This window comes from Aplysia californica, unplaced genomic scaffold (assembly GCF_000002075.1).
Source record: "Aplysia californica isolate F4 #8 unplaced genomic scaffold, AplCal3.0 scaffold00102, whole genome shotgun sequence".
NCBI classification, from domain to species: domain Eukaryota; kingdom Metazoa; phylum Mollusca; class Gastropoda; order Aplysiida; family Aplysiidae; genus Aplysia; species Aplysia californica.
This window is the reverse complement of record NW_004797372.1, coordinates 1,380,033-1,396,091: the sequence shown is the minus strand read 5'-3', so window position 1 is coordinate 1,396,091 and position 16,059 is coordinate 1,380,033. Positions and strand designations below refer to the sequence as shown.

Here is a 16,059-nt window from a genome sequence, read left to right as displayed (position 1 = left end):
CGTTACATTTGTCAGAATGAAAAAAAAAAAACAACCAGTGTGTTCGAAAAATATCAAGTTTTGTTTTTACAATTTGGCTATCAGATATTCCATAGTTGCCGGAGCTGTAAGATTGAGTGCAAGAATTGTTTTGTTCAGAGTATCTGTAGTTGTTGAATCTGGCTCTAAGGATGGTGGTTGTGGTTTGACTAAACTGTATGGTTGAGCATATTTTGCATGTAATTAGGTATATAGCGTTTTTTGTTTCACAGTCAATGTTGTCTGAAAGGATGTTATTTTATGTTTTACTTCTTTTTAAAAGGGGGTTCCCGACATGGTTTGTTACTGTCTTGTATGGGCAAGTTTTGTAACTGAGTGTGTTGCACGGGTGATTCTGGAAAAGGGGGAGGGGTTGCAAGAGGTTGCTTTGTGGGGGATGAAAGACGTTTTGTAATCGTTGTACAAATGAAGAGGTTTCCAAGATTACAGGAGTGGACGGGGGGTTGACGGGGAGCAATTTAGTGGGGGCTTTGGCACAGTATCGTTTTGTCAGATCATCATCATTATCATCTTCATTACTGTTGTTCAAAGACAACTGAAGTCGAATCCAGAATGGAGCCAGAGGAAGCCGGAAAGCTGATGGAAGAAGGCCGTTGTGTCCACTGCAAGAAACGGTCATTTCACACCTTTCTCACCTGTAGTCTCTGCAAAGAATACCAGTAAGTGTATTTACAGGGATGCAGTTTTTCCTTGAGTTATTTTCTCCCCGTTATATCCATTATTTTCATGAGAAGAAGAGTTATGATAATTCTACGCATTTGTCTCCTCTCCAGAAAGCTGAAATTGTGTTTGAATGCTATCAGGCCTGCTGGGGTACTATAATTATAGAGCACAAAACCCATGGAGCTTGTTGTTACCTGCCTAACTACATAAAAACCTATTAGCCGTCCTTACTGCCTGAAAATGATTTGTGACATGTTTGTTTGTTTATTTTTAATACCCCATCCTTTGAAAATGTTTGTAAAAATGGGCCAAACATCATGTGCAAGTACATTTGTACCTCCTTTTGAATTTCGTGTTTATTTTTAAATTCTTCCCGTTGCACTCTATCTGAAACTGAAGTATAAGAGGACCCCCCCCCTTCCACCCCCAACCAAATCTTCCTATAAACAAAGAACGCAGCGATGAGGTACATAACTTTTCTCTTCCCCTCCCCCCTCCCCGCCCTTTCCGTACGTCGGCAGGTACATGTAGATAAACAGGTATTACGCATGTACGTATTGTGAACGTAGATAGATATATTTTAAGTAGATGCAATGTTCGAAGAGGAGTACAACAACTTAGCAGAAAGACCGATAGATATTCAGTCAAATGTCTCCAAAAACGAGAATCCAGTTCTGTGTCCGTCGACGAAGCGCCAAACTGCGACCTATTTGTCAATCAGGTTAAGTTGGTGAAAGGTCTTCTTTGAAAGCTCCCCCCCCCCCCCGCCTTCCCCCATTACACACACACACACACACATACACACACACACACACACAAACACACACACACACACACACACACACACACACGGGAGTCTGAGAATCTTCACTTGCTCGCTGTGGAACTCACGGATCAGCCAATACGGAATGTCATAAATGTTTATGCTTGTAATGGATCTGTAGATGAAAAGGAATGGGGGAAGTTACGAAAACATTCGACAAACACTCTCGCCCGAGGTATCCAATGGGGTAATATCAAGGACAACGCACAGGGATTTGACTTAGAAAATGCTCTAGACTCGTGTGATCTAGCTATACTAAATGATGGGAGAATGACCCGCATGGCACAGAGGAAAAATGATACAGACAGTGCAATAGCCTTGGCTTTAGCTTCTGTGCAGATGGCAGCTAAATGTAGATGGGATGTTTTGAGCAGTCATGGAAGCGACCATCTTCCATGCCGAGTCTATATAAGAAAGACTCTTGAGAAATGTGGCCCGAAGAGGAAGAGACCATTTAGATACACACTTTTGGAGACTGACGCTATCACCATGCTACGCAAGAACACAAAAGAGAAAAGCCAATGCATAAGAAGGACATGACCAAACCCCCATGGTGGAATGAGGAAATACAGGAGCACTGGGTTATTAAAAGGAAAGCACTTAGAGCGGCTCAAAGGAATCGAATGAATCCAGAACTCCAGGAAGCTGCAAAAAAGGCATCAAAGACTTTTAAAGAAACAGCAGAGCAGGAGAAAAACAAGAAATGGGAAGACTTCTGCCAGAATATTACAGGTGACAGATCTCTACGAAAGTTTTGGAGGTTTCACAAGACAATGAACAACAGTCAGTCAAGAACATGCCTCCCTGATTTTCAGACAGAGGACAGTACGAGGGTTAGATCGGAAGAGGAGAAAGTACAGGCTCTTTTGAACAGATACCTGCGGCAAACAAATCAGCACAATGAAAACGAAAGAACGAGCATTCTAAGGGACATAGAAGGAAGATACTGGGAAGGAGAGGAAGAGTTAAAAGTCACATTGGAGGCTGTTCGAAATATACTTAAGACGGCACCTGACACAGCACCAGGCCCAGATGGGGTGCGTTGTTCCCACATCAAGGATCTGGATAACCGCAACTTGGAGAGTCTCGCAAACATCCTGGATACTAGTTTGCATGACGGGTTGGTTCCTCAGGATTGGCTGGACAGTTATCTTTCACCCCTACCAAAGCCCGGGAAGGACCCCACAAAAATTGAGTCCTACAGGATTATCACAATGCAAAACACGGTGGGGAAACTAATGGAAAAAAATGGTGTCCACATGGATGTCCAATTTCTTGGAGCGCAACAATCTGATACCTGTGGAACTTGGCAGTTACCGCCCTGGTAAGGACACCTGGAGGAATGCGGCAATTTTGGCCTCCGACATATACGATGGTTTTGAGGAGGGAAAAGAGACACTAGTCGCCGCAATAGATCTAGAAGGTGCTTATAACCGGGTGCCCTTTAGCTTGATCATGCAAACTATGATCAATATGAAAATCGACTCTGAATTGGTGATCTGGGTAGGAAATGCCTTGTTAAAAAGAAAGGTTTCCTTGCGCCTTGGCAGCTGGGCTTCTGAACCTATTACCATAACCTCAGGACTGCCCCAGGGATCGGCCCTGTCACCAGTCTTGTTCAATATATACTCCATCGGTCTTACAGCCAATCAATTGAAGGGACCTGGCCGTACGCTAAGCTTTGCAGATGATGTATTGGTATATAGGCAGGGGAGAGATCGGGAGTTGATTGCAAGGGGCATGCAGGAGGAATTAGATCGAATTGGTGAATGGTGCGAACAGAACAATGGTAAACTTAATCCAGCGAAGGCAGGGGTACTGTGGACCAGTCTCAACAACAGAGCAGTCAAGGCTATCATGCCTACTGTCAATATACAAGGTACGCAGTTGGAAAGGCAAGAGAAATTGAAGTACCTGGGCATTACCTTTGACCGCACCCTCTCGGCAAAAGTCCATGTGACAAACATTATCACCAGAGCAAGGAAAGGACTTGTTGCACTGAGAGTGATGGCTGCATCTATGCTCCAACGCGCCCATATGATCATGCTTCAAGCGGTTGTACTGTCTGTAGTGGACTGTGGCCTTGGTATGCTCACCCTATCCAAAACCCAACTACATCGCCTCGAAGTCATTCAAAATGAAGGAATGAGAACTGTTCTTGGATGCACCCGTGACACATCAGCATCAGCGATGAGATATCTGCTGGACCTGCCAATGTTAACCCACCGACACAAGCTAGCACAAGTCAAAGCCTACCTTCGAGTAACAGCAGACGAACGTCACCCTCTACACCCGAAAATAGGAAACCAAGTACGCCAAAGATTGAAAAGGGGATTTTCATGGTGCAGGAGGAGCGAACTCTCGATATGTGCTGTGAAATCGAGGACATAAGAAGAGGATGTGACTGGATGAGACCGGAGAAAGACATGAGCAACTTCATGAAGGTGATAGCTACGCTAGGTCAAGAGTGTCGCGAGTGGCCAGCAAGTGCAACTGATGCGGAAATTGTGGCCACCCTAGAAGAAAATTCAGTGATGGGTGATGTTGTCGTCTTCACCGACGGATCAGTGAGGCGTGGCCAGAAATCTGGATGGGCGTTCAGTGCTCGAGTTGACGGTAGGATAATTAAAGAACAGTCTGGAGCTTACGAGTGCACTACGTCGAGCATGGCAATGGAGGTCAAGGCAATAACAGAGGCGCTGGAATGGATTAGCATGGAAGCGTATAAACATGCCCTGTTTGTCACAGACTCGATGAGCACCCTAGAAAAAATCAGGAGTGGGTGGCTCTACAGTGACTGGAGAGCTTCTATTGCAAATAGCCACCTCCTAAGAATCACATGGGTGTTCTGCCCTGGTCACGCCGGGGTGCACGGAAATGAGCGTGCTGATGAACGTGCCGGCAAAGCAGCACCCAATGGCCGAATCATGCTCGACCCACCAATGGTGATCGCCAGATGCAAGGAGAGCCTTCACAACCAAGACTCCCACACACTCAGCACAATAAAAGAAAAGTGTGTGCGGGGCACAGCGAAAAAAAGTTTGCTCCGAGGAGTGGTCAGGCGTGTCTCAAACCAGTACCTCATGGAGACAATTAACAGGAAGACCCTGAGGTGGACGCTGGAAAGGAGAGATGAGCAGCTAAGGGCATGTGCTGCCTGCTATGATTCTAGCTCTGGATCCAAGTAAATCCAAATAACACACACACACACACACACACACACACACACACATATATATATATATATATATATATATATATATATATATATATATATATATATATATATATATATATATATAAAGGCCAAATTCTCGAACACCCTAGTGGGGTTTCGAACAAATATCATGTGCACCATAGTTCAGCATAATAACAACTGAGCTTACGGCTTGCCTTTTTTGAGATCTGATTAAGACGCGTGTAAATTTTATTTGAAGTGGGGAACATTGAAATTTACTTTTGGGCAGCAATACTTTACTTACTTCTTTACTTCTTCTATTCTGTTGTATCGAAGTGTGTCGAGGGGAGATGCAATAAATTATCAGACGGGCCAGATGTGTTGCTTTACTTTTGGGTCGTTATGTTGTTCATTTAGGGGGCAGAGCCTCTGTGACTATGTCGATACCTCTTTTCTTGATCTTCGTTTTCCACATATGTAATGTGATTTAATTCCTAATGTTATTTTCTTCTCTCTTAGATATTGTTCCATTGAGTGTTTGGAGTCGGACAGAAAAGAGCATAAGACGGTATGTGATGTTATTGGAATAAAGAAAGGTCTCCGAGTGTGTTTTGATTCAGATATAACAAGAACCATCGAAGAACTTAGGTCCAGATCACGACTGTTAGACGATGATGGGGTTGAGGTGTCTCGACAAGTTACAAAAACCTTGGATCAGTCAGGTAACGCTGACGAGGAAGAAAACACTAGGATGCATCATCATGCGGCCGCACGAGAAGGTCGAAATCGCAGAGGAAATCCCACATCGCTGGTAAATGACGTGAAACTTGGACACGGTCGATTCGGCGGTCGGATACGGGTTAATGAGAGTTTCCAGCGAGGCAAAAAGTTTGGAGACGGATGGTGGTCGCCTCGGGTGAGCCCTGAAAAAAGCAAAAGAGCCGAAGGTAGTCATTTTCAGGTTTCCCAAACACCGCCGTCTGCGTTCCAGAAGTCACAGTCTGCGTCTGCTTTTGCTGGGTCAAGAGACGGGAAGCCGGATGTGAGACCCAAGACTTCCGTTGGGGCAAGGGGAGACCAGCAGAGGTTGAAAAAGGAGTCGACAACAAAGGGAGATAAGACTTCGAAGTACAATTACAGGTAGAGTTGTTGTTTTAGTCTGACTCCATAACCTGGGTCAGAAAAGGAGAGGAGGAAGAGGAAAAGGAGGGGGGAGAAAAGGTGGGAATATGGTAGGAGAAGGAATTGAAGGGGCTAGAAGGGTGTAAGGAGGTAGGAATAGAAAGTGGGATAGGTTGAAAAATATGAATAGGGAAGTGAAGGAGGGTAGGAGGACGAGGAAGAGGAAGTTGAACGTTTGTTTACGCCTCGTAAACCAGGGATTGACGCGGGTAGTGAAAGGAAGTACGTGAGTGAGAGAGAGCAGAGAGAGAGAGAGAGAGAAAGAGAGAGCAGAGAGAGAGAGAGAGAGAGAGAGAGAGAGAGAGAGCGCGACTGGCCGACAGATGAACAGATAGACTGACAGATAGAGAAAGAAAGAGAGATGAATGTAAGTGAGAGCTAGAGAGAGAGAGAGAGAGAGAGAGAGAGAGAGAACTAGAAATTATGAATGTGGTGTTTTATTTGCAGTTTGGGGGGGGGGGTTGTTTCTGTGTTTCTTTGTTTTTTTGGGGGTGGTCACAAAAGAGTGAGATTTTTCTTTTGTTTGTTTGGTTTTTGGTGGGGGGCGGGGGGTTGTATAGTTTTGGGATGGTGATGGGCTCGTGGTGGACAGTTGAAGAGACCGTTTATACATACCCGCTGACATGCAAAAAGATCAAAATATTAAATATTTTTCTTTTTTTTTTCCATAGGTCTTCAAAAGATGAAAAGGATTCTAACTCTGACGAAGATTCCAAAGGCCACGGTGAGCCTGACAAAACCCTAAGAATTTCGCAGTCACACAAAGAAAGATCGTCAGACAAGACTCGCTCCGATCAGTTAGAAGAAGTCGAGAAGGGTCAAGGGAATGAGATTGTTTCATCTGACTCGGAAAAGGCGAGCAAAGCTAAAGAACAAGCAAGTTCCCAAAAAACTAAGGACAAAAAGTCTGATGTGTGCGCCTGCTGCAAAAAGAGCAGCGGGTCTTTGTTGACCTGCTCACGGTGTGGCGAAGTGAAATACTGCAATAAAACTTGCCAAAAGTTGCATTTTAAGGATCATAAGGAAGGATGCAGTAAGTTTCTTTTTTTTTCTTTTTTGTTTTCCCTTTTTTTGGGGGGGGGGGGAGGGGGGCTTTGTTTTGTCTGGGGGGGTTTGTTGTTTGATTTTGTTTTTTGTTGTTTTGTTTTGATTTTTTGGGGGGTTGTTATTCTTTTTTATTTATCTTTTTTGAGTAGGTGATTTTACACCCGCATGCCCCCCCTTCAACAAAATTATTTAGATCATTTAGGTGACAGGCTTTGATCCTGCATGTCAAGGCAAAACCTGGGCCGAGAGGGATACAACGTCCCAACTGAAAGATGGACTTTGACATCATCATCAGAAACAACAGTAATAACAAGCAACATGCTGAGTTAACAATACGCTACCCTCGAATTTCAAAGTTCTATCTGCTCAGCACCTAGTTTTGAGGAATTTGACTGTAAAAATGTTTAGTTTCACAACATGTCAATGTTTATCGAATGCAATTCTTTGAATAGCTTAATAATGACCTCGAATAATCTTACGATATTGATAGAGAGCATTTAGAACATTTAGTTTCAGACCAAATGGTCTTAGTAACTCGAAACGGCCAAAAATGTCAGATAGAGATAGAAATGTGCGATTATAATGTAGCGAATAGTGACTACTGCTGCATCAGTGAACGCGCCAATCAACAGATCAGGAGAACTATGTATAAGTGAGTTCAGTACGTTTTATGAGATCATAATGTTATTTCTCTACTTCAGAGGTGGGTATTTTTGGATAGGGGACACTTCAACAAAGTTATTGAACTATGCACTTAAGTTCTATGCCACAATTGAACATAGAATGCCAGATGACATCTTTCATTAAGGACATATAAAATGTTGTAACCCACTTCATTATAAAAAAGGATTTTTTAAAACAATTTACAAAGAATAGAGTCTTTAAAAAAAAAAAAGTTTCACTGAGAAAGCCAGTGACGTCCCCAACAAATATTACCACATTTACGAAAATGTGTTTATCAATTTTACACCCCAAAAATTGCTGAATGTTTCAGAAGGCCGCACAAAACTCATGAAGTGTCGCATGTGGCCTGCGGGCCTTAGTTTGCTCACCCCTGCTACATTCATGTTCAGTAAGAGCTTATTGTTATCTTGAAACAGTCACCTGGAGAATTTCAATTTATACCTGCACATGACAACAACAACAAAAATCTTGAAATATGAACAAAATGTAAATTTTCTGTCAGTTGGTACTCATAAAAGCAGTTTTTAAGCATCTAAACACATTTTGAAATTGACCGTGAGAAAAAAATTGCTGAAAGAGTGGTATTACTGTCGTCATTATTAATATGATCAGTAGTATATCGTTTATATTGCTATAGTGCTATTATCATAATTATAAATGTTTTTCTCCTTACTAATGTCGTTGTTGTTGTTATATTACAGATCTTCTTCTTTACATTATTAATTGTATAATATCATAAGAGTATTAATAATAATGATAAGTATAATAGTTAGTAGTAGTAGTAGTAGTAGTAGTAGTAGTAGTAGTAGTAGTAGTAGTAGTAGTAGTAGTAGTAGTAGTAGTAGTAGTAGTAGTAGTAGTAGTAGTAGTAGTAGTAGTAGTAACATTTATATAGCGCATTTCCAAAAAAGTAGCTGAAAGCGCTTTACATTGGGATACCCATTTTTCAAAAACCATTCTTACTACTTCCTTTTTCTCATGCAATATATATTAATGCAAACACACACACACACATACACACACACTCACACACACACACACACACACACACACACACACACACACACACACACACACACACACACACACACACACACACACACACACACACACACACACACACACACACACACACACACATACACACACACAGACTATTTTCATCCAGACATAGGAACAGATCAACTGTAATGAAAAATAACGTTAAAAGCTTATAAAGGATAGGCCTGTAGGAACAGAAAATGTTTAAGATGTCTTTTGAAGCTATAAAGTGTTTTTATTTGTCTTGGTTTCATGGGTAATCTGTTCCACATAAATGGACCAAGATATGAGTAAGATCTCTCTCCATATGATTTGTATGATTTTACGGGTGTCACAAGTAGGGTGTTATTGTTTGATTATCTTAGGTTTCTCCCTGTCTTATATACTGATAAGTTCTTGTAGATAAAAAGGAGCAGTTTTATTTACACATTTGAAACACATGACGGGGATTTTAAATATTATTCTTTCTTTTACAGGGAGCCAATGCAGTTCTTTTAATAATGGAGTGACATGGTCTCGTTGTTTAGATCTTGTTATCAGTCTAGCGGCATTGTTTTGAATTAATTGTAAACAATTCAAATATTTGTTCTTCAGACCTGCTAGGAGTGAGTTACAATAGTCTAATCTAGATAGGATAAGAGATGTTACCAGTGTTTTTGTGGTCTCTTCGTTTAAGTACTTTTGAACTAGGCCTATCCTTCTCAGCTGAAAATAAAGGGATTTGGACAGATACCCTACAAACGAACCCATTGATAAGTTGTGGTCAATATATACACCGAGATTCTTAACAACTTCTTTACTATATGTCATATGCCCATATAAATCAAATTTGACACTTTCCAGATCTTTATTCAATCGTGGATTTTTAAATAAGAATGAAGTCTGTCTTTTCTTCGTTTAGTTTCAATTTGTTTACAGTCATCCACTCTTTATTTTCAGAAAAACATTGTTTAGTGATAGAAATCATGTTTGGCAGATCTTGAATGGTGCCATTAACATACATTTGGGAATAATCGGCATAAAAATGATAATTCAATCCATGATTTTGTAAAATGCTTGCTAAGGGCTGTGTATATAGTGTAAAGAGCACTGGTCCAAGAGCGGGCCCCTGTGGAACTCCATAATCGAGCCTGACCTGCTTTGAAAAGTTATTTTTAATTTGCACTGACTGAACTCTTTCTAGTAAATATTACTTAAACCATGAAAGCACAGTACCCGATAAGCCAAATGAGCGCTCAAGTCTTGTGAGTAGAATAGCATGGTCAATTGGGCCAAAAGCTGCGGACAGATCCAAAAGAGTTAAAAGACAGATGTTTTTGCTATCAACGGAATCCAATAAATCAAACGTTAGTTTTAAAAGCGCAGTTTCGGTACTATGATGAGTTTTATAGGCAGATTGGTAAATTTCCTCAAGACCATTTTTTCACATGTGAGCCAAAACTTGACTTAAAATAATCTTCTCTAGAATGTTTGAGACAAATTGCAAATTCGAAATTGGTCGATAGTTTTTTAATTCATTTTTAGCAAGCCCGGGTTTTTTTCAATAAAGGTTTTACAATAGCTTGTTTGAAAGTATTAGGTACTGTGCCTGTGAAAGTTGAAATCCCCTATGATGTAAAAGGGGGAGGCACCTTGCTCTAGTTGAAAGAGTAGATCTTGGAATTCTATGAAGAATTCTTTACTTTTAAATTTATTTTTCTTGTTAGGTGGCGGCCGATAGATACATATCACACGGAAGGTAAGTTCCTTGTCCCACCTCTTGTACCCCTCTTGTCACTCTTCACTACCTTTGATTGACAAACACTATAGCAGCAGCAGTAGTGTTACTATTATTTTTATTATTTTTATTAGTATCAGTATTATTATTATTATTATTATTATTATTATTATTATTATTATTATTATTATTATTATTATTATTACATGTATTATTATTATTATTATTATTATTTTTTTTATTATTATTATTATTGTTACTGTCATTGATGTATTAAACATTATTATAGAGGATGTAATTATCATAATTTTATGTTTTAAAATATCTTCACAGAGAGAGCTAAGAGTTTCAGGGATGCACTTCACAAGTTGTCACTTTCCGGATTCTTGAGAAGGATGGATATATATTCCCTGAACAAAACCTTCGCTTATAACCAGAGTAATATGTTCTTAGGTAAGCAAAGACTGTATAAGAGTAATCCTTTTTTATATATATAATTTTTGTTCCCCATAGAACCCTACATCGAATCAACATGTTTTTAAATGATTTCCCTCCCCCTATGTCGGTATATTATGTCTGTCCGTCTGTATGTCTGTATGGATGGATGGATGGGTGGGTGGGTGGATGTCTGTCTGTCTGTCTGTCTGTCTGTCTGTCTGTCTGTCTGTCTGTCTGTCTCTCTGTCTGTCTGTCTCTCTGTCTGTCTGTCTGTCTGTCTGTATGTATGTATGTATGTATGTATGTATGTATGTATGTATGTATGTATGTATGTGTGTTATATGTGTATGATGTGTATATATATTTTTTTGTTTATGTATGTATGTTACATACGTATGTATGTTACATACGTATGTATGTAGTTTACTTTTTTTTCTTTCAACTTTCACGTTGTGTATCCCGCAGAACTCGTGGGCGATGTACCGATTCCATTGTTATTAGAAGTTGTTGGTCCTTACTTTCATCCCTTCAGGCATGGTGCAGTAGTTCAGGTGAGAGACAAAAACACAGGTACACCTATGTCTGTCATCTTAATCTGTGGTCCCGAATGCAGGGGTTTGAGAAATATTTGGTCAAAATTACTTATAAGTGTTGAAAAATGCGAGAAATGATAGATAATAAAATTAAATCTCTCTCTCTCTCTCTCTCTCTCTCTCTCTCTCTCTCTCTCTCTCTCTCTCTTTCTCTCTCTCTCTCTCTCTTTCTTTCTCTCTCTTTCTTTCTCTCTCTCTCTCTCTCTCTCTCTCTCTCTCTCTCTCTCACCCCCCCCCACCCCCCGTTGGAAAATGATCCTGTCTGGGCTTACAACAAAATTTGAACAACTTGCCAACAAGAAGCATTTTTCAACTTTTTGGGGCACTTTTCTAAAACGCACTCTTTGGTTATACAATGGACGCTGTCGAGAGGTGTTCTTTTTTTTTAGATGTGTTTCTTGGCGTGCATTGTTTGGACAAATTTTAAAAACTCTACCCTCTGCTAGTCGTGCAAAAATAGGCGAAATAATTTAAAGCCCTTTGCAAAACTGTACGGTAATTTAAAAAGCGTGGCTTACAAATTTAAGATCTATTTTATGTGCTTTTTCAAAGGACACAACCAAGGACCGAGATGCTCTAACCCCTGAACTCGCAATCTCACTAGTACGAGTCCAGTAGCCTAATCACTAGACTACTGATGCCACCTGCTAGTCCTGAAGAATACTATGTACATGTACATTAATTGATAAACAAAACATGATTTTTGGAAGACCAGCACCTGTGATCAGTTGTTTAGACACGCACATGTACATTCATTGATATACAGAACTGGATTTTTTTTTTTCTGGAAGACCAACATTTGTGATGAAATATTTAGACCCTTCGCTATTGCATGCATGAAGTTTTAAAAGGTGTAGAAGAAGGCGAGCTAAAAGGGACGAAGGTAGTAGGAAAGCAGAGACTAGTATGGATTGACAATATTTTTTGTAAAGTCATAGTCAGCACGATCGTTGGCACAGTAAACAAGTGTGTTAATGTAGTGGATCATTACTCGCCATCATCAGGGGCATCCAAGGCTGAGATGACGCCCCCAACTAACCAGTCAACGATGCTTACAAACTAAAGATCAGGTTTAAATTTAGTCTAAAGGACTTCTGTTTTATAGTCTCTACTCTTTCTGTTCTGATATTGCCATATATTCAACCGTAATCGGTTTCATTTAGGTAGGTGATTTACGCCTCTATAAACACAATTCACATCATTTAGTAGGTAAACTTTGACCCTACATGTCTAGGTCAACACAGGATGATAGGGATACAACGTCCCAGCAGAAAGACCCAGAGAAATATCATTTCCTGGCGGGAATCAACTTCTACGCGCGATATCCCAAATATCTCCATCTTCTTCTTTTTATGGTTGCCTTCAACCCCAGCTCTTTCCAATGGGTGCTCCTTTAACTCAGTTGGTATCACGCTGGACTAAGGAGTGAATGGCCTTGGTTCAAATCCCAGACTGGCGTGGGCGTTCTTGAACTCACGTCGCTTCGTGGAGGTTTCAAGACTTTCAACCCATTTGGCACTGTCTCACACTGTCTCATTTCAGGGTGAACATTAAATCGGAAGTCCCTCTTCTTAAATACCTAATGCTGTTGATGCGGGTGTTAAAACCATACACTTATATTTATTCTTTCCAATACTTTATTCAACCGCATATTGTCATTGAAAACTTTTGAATCTGAGATTGAGTCATTATATCGCAGCATGGGTCCTGGAATTTTTGACAGGCAGACCACAATATGTTAAGCTAAATAACGCAAAATCTGACCCTATCCGTTGTAATACAGGGGGTCTTCTGGGCTGTGTTTTTGTCGCCAGTTGTTTATACGATTTATACCAACGATGATAGAAGTAAATATGGGAGGCAGCGTGGTGGAAGCAGACACTCGTCAAAATGGTGAAATCAAAGAAATTGGCATTTTTTCGACCTGTGGGCAATTTTTTTCTATTTTTCCTTTTTGACTCAACGCCTTGGACTTCTATTCAATTTAAATGTATATTTTTTTCACCAAAAGCAAGACAAAAGAACAGGCTTTTAGATGATATCAATAACCCCGTATGCCCCAAAATTGACGAGTGCCTGATTCCACCACGTCGCGACACATATAAAACAACACGTTTAATTAAGTTTGCAGATGACTCCGCTATTATTGGATTAATACATTTTGATGGAAAAGAGTATTTCAAAGAAATATGTAGGCCTACATGTATAGGTTTTTTTAATGGGGCAATTCAAATTTTCTGAAAGTGAACCTCTCGAAAACATAGGAAATAATGTTTTTTTATTTTAGAAGAGAAAAACCAGCAATCTCACCCCTCGTAATTGAACAGGAAACAATTGAAATCATGGATTCATACAAATATCTTGGTCTTACAATCGACAACAAATTTACATTGCAAAATCACATAAACATTATCATTAAAAAGGTAAATCAGAGGCTGTACTTTCTGAGGAAACTTAGGTCTTTCAATCTGAATCCATCCATCCTTCAGATATTCTACACCACCACAATAGAAACTTTGATAAATGTTGGGATTTCTTGCTATGGTAGCAATTTGGGAAGACAGCACGTCATAAAAATAATCAAGTTGATCAGAAAGGCATCAAGAACAATTGTAAGAGAGCTAGTAACGTTAAACATCTGCACAAAACGAGCGTTATAAAAAAAAAAAAGCGGAAATAATGCTCTGTGACCATAGCCATCCTCTGACACCGCTATTTCAATTATCGACCCGCTGTAAACCAAACATTTCCAAAATGGAAGAACAGACAGATATAGAAAACCATGCCTACCAACTGCAGTGAGGTTACTGAGAGAGAAAGAGAGAGAGAGAGAGAGAGAGAGAGAGAGAGAGAGAGAGAGAGAGAGAGAGAGAGAGAGAGAGAGAGAGAGTTTTACGGAGCGGGTGTTTCAGCACATGAGACAGTATATTATTTACTAATGTCCAGTCTTGTTATGCGTATGCGTGAGTGCACAGAAGCTTTGAAACATCGACTGACATTGTAATCGACAAAGACAAATTTCCCCCCCTTCGAGATGAATAAAGAGTGTCATTGTAATTGGCATTATTTGTGACAAATGTCTTCCATTTATTCCCCAGGATGGAGATGGCGTAAAAAGCTTTGTGCTTTTCTACACGAGCACCAACATCTACTTTCATATGGGAGTAACACTGTTCGCCAATTTTCCAATACCAGTTCCATTATCTAAATGTCTCGCCCCAGGCAACTTTATTCTTCTCCTTGAACCTTTCCCCCACCACTTTCTGGATGGCACTGTCGGATTCCGGATTGATGATATGGACTCTGTCCATTTTCTTTTTATGAATTAAACATAAACACTTAAACTGTCCATTTTATCAGTATTGCATTAAACATAGACACCTAAACTGTTCATCTTTTCTTTTTACGCTTGTGACGCATCGTGGTGAAATCTGGCGCTCGTCAAAATAATGAAACTGAACATACCAATATTTTTCAGCCAGTTTGACAATTTTTATTAAATTTTTGTTAATTGGTTCAACCCCTTTTATGGTCATTTAAAAACACATTTCTGGTCTGCTTTTAATCGCTTTTTTACTTCTGAAACCAGGCAACCCAACCTCCTTCAATCGCAAATATCTTGACCTCTATTTAGATAGATGTGTATTTTCTCATCAAAAAGTAGACAAATGAACAAATTTTATGATGGTACCAATAACTCCACTCGGCCAAAAAGTTGACGACCACCGGATCCCACTGCGTCGTCACACATTTAACATGGTAGCTTAACCTGTCCATTTTCTTTTCATATATAAAACTTAAATTGTCCATTTTTCTTCATACATTGAACAGAGACTCTGAAACTGTCTATTCTCTCTTTAAGATGGACACTAAATCTGTCTATTATCTCTTCATACATTAAACATATACACTGTCCATTCTCTGGGCACACATTAAACATAGACTCTAAAACTGACCACTTGAAACCTGGATTTCTCAGAAGTGGGTACTAGAAAGATGACTTTTTTAAAAGACTAGTATTTCAGCTTCTAATTAACATAGTATTATTGCAAATCAGTAAACGCCTGTGTACTCAAGATATACTGCACGCTATAAAATTTACTATTTACTGCAACATGTGACTGCCTCGGAATGAAAGTTCTGTCTCCTCGGTTCCTACGTTTGAGAAATATGATGTAAAAAATGTTGAGTTTCACACGTCAAGCTTTTTCGAAAGCAATTTCAATATCTTGATAGCGACTCCGAATAATCTTACGATTGTGATAGAGCAGATAGAACATTTGGTTTCTGACCTCATGATCTTAGAAACTCAAAATGGTCTAAAAATATCAGATAGAACTTGGTAATTTTAAGGTACCGATGTGACTGCTTTTCCCGCAGCACCTCACAAGTCACAATATTAATTGTTGTTACTCTTATGGTCCTCACTGTGACTGCTCATAATACATATTATTATTTCAAGTTCTCTGTCAAAGATTTCATTAATTCATGGATGAACTTTGATTATAATTCTAAAGTTTACAGTGCCTGATGTGGAATGTGCATATGTGCGCTATGTAAATGCAGTTGTTGTTGTTCTTCTTCTATCTTCTTCTCCTCCTCTTCCCCCTCTTCCTCTTCCTCCTTCTCCTCCTCCTCCTCCTCCTCCTCCTCC

The 16,059-nt window shown here is 39.9% G+C and overlaps 1 protein-coding gene across 1 annotated transcript; it reads left to right on the top strand.

The window, feature by feature from the left end:
• Positions 1 to 541: 541 nt before the first annotated feature.
• Positions 542 to 14,791, top strand: LOC101859002. The gene is made up of 6 exons (XM_005095370.3): positions 542 to 698; positions 5,223 to 5,843; positions 6,557 to 6,918; positions 10,708 to 10,827; positions 11,278 to 11,363; positions 14,504 to 14,791. The coding sequence occupies exons 1-6, from the start codon at positions 592 to 594 to the stop codon at positions 14,732 to 14,734; spliced, it is 1,527 nt and encodes a 508-aa protein (XP_005095427.1). The 5' UTR covers positions 542 to 591; the 3' UTR covers positions 14,735 to 14,791.
• The last annotated feature ends 1,268 nt before the right edge of the window (positions 14,792 to 16,059 follow it).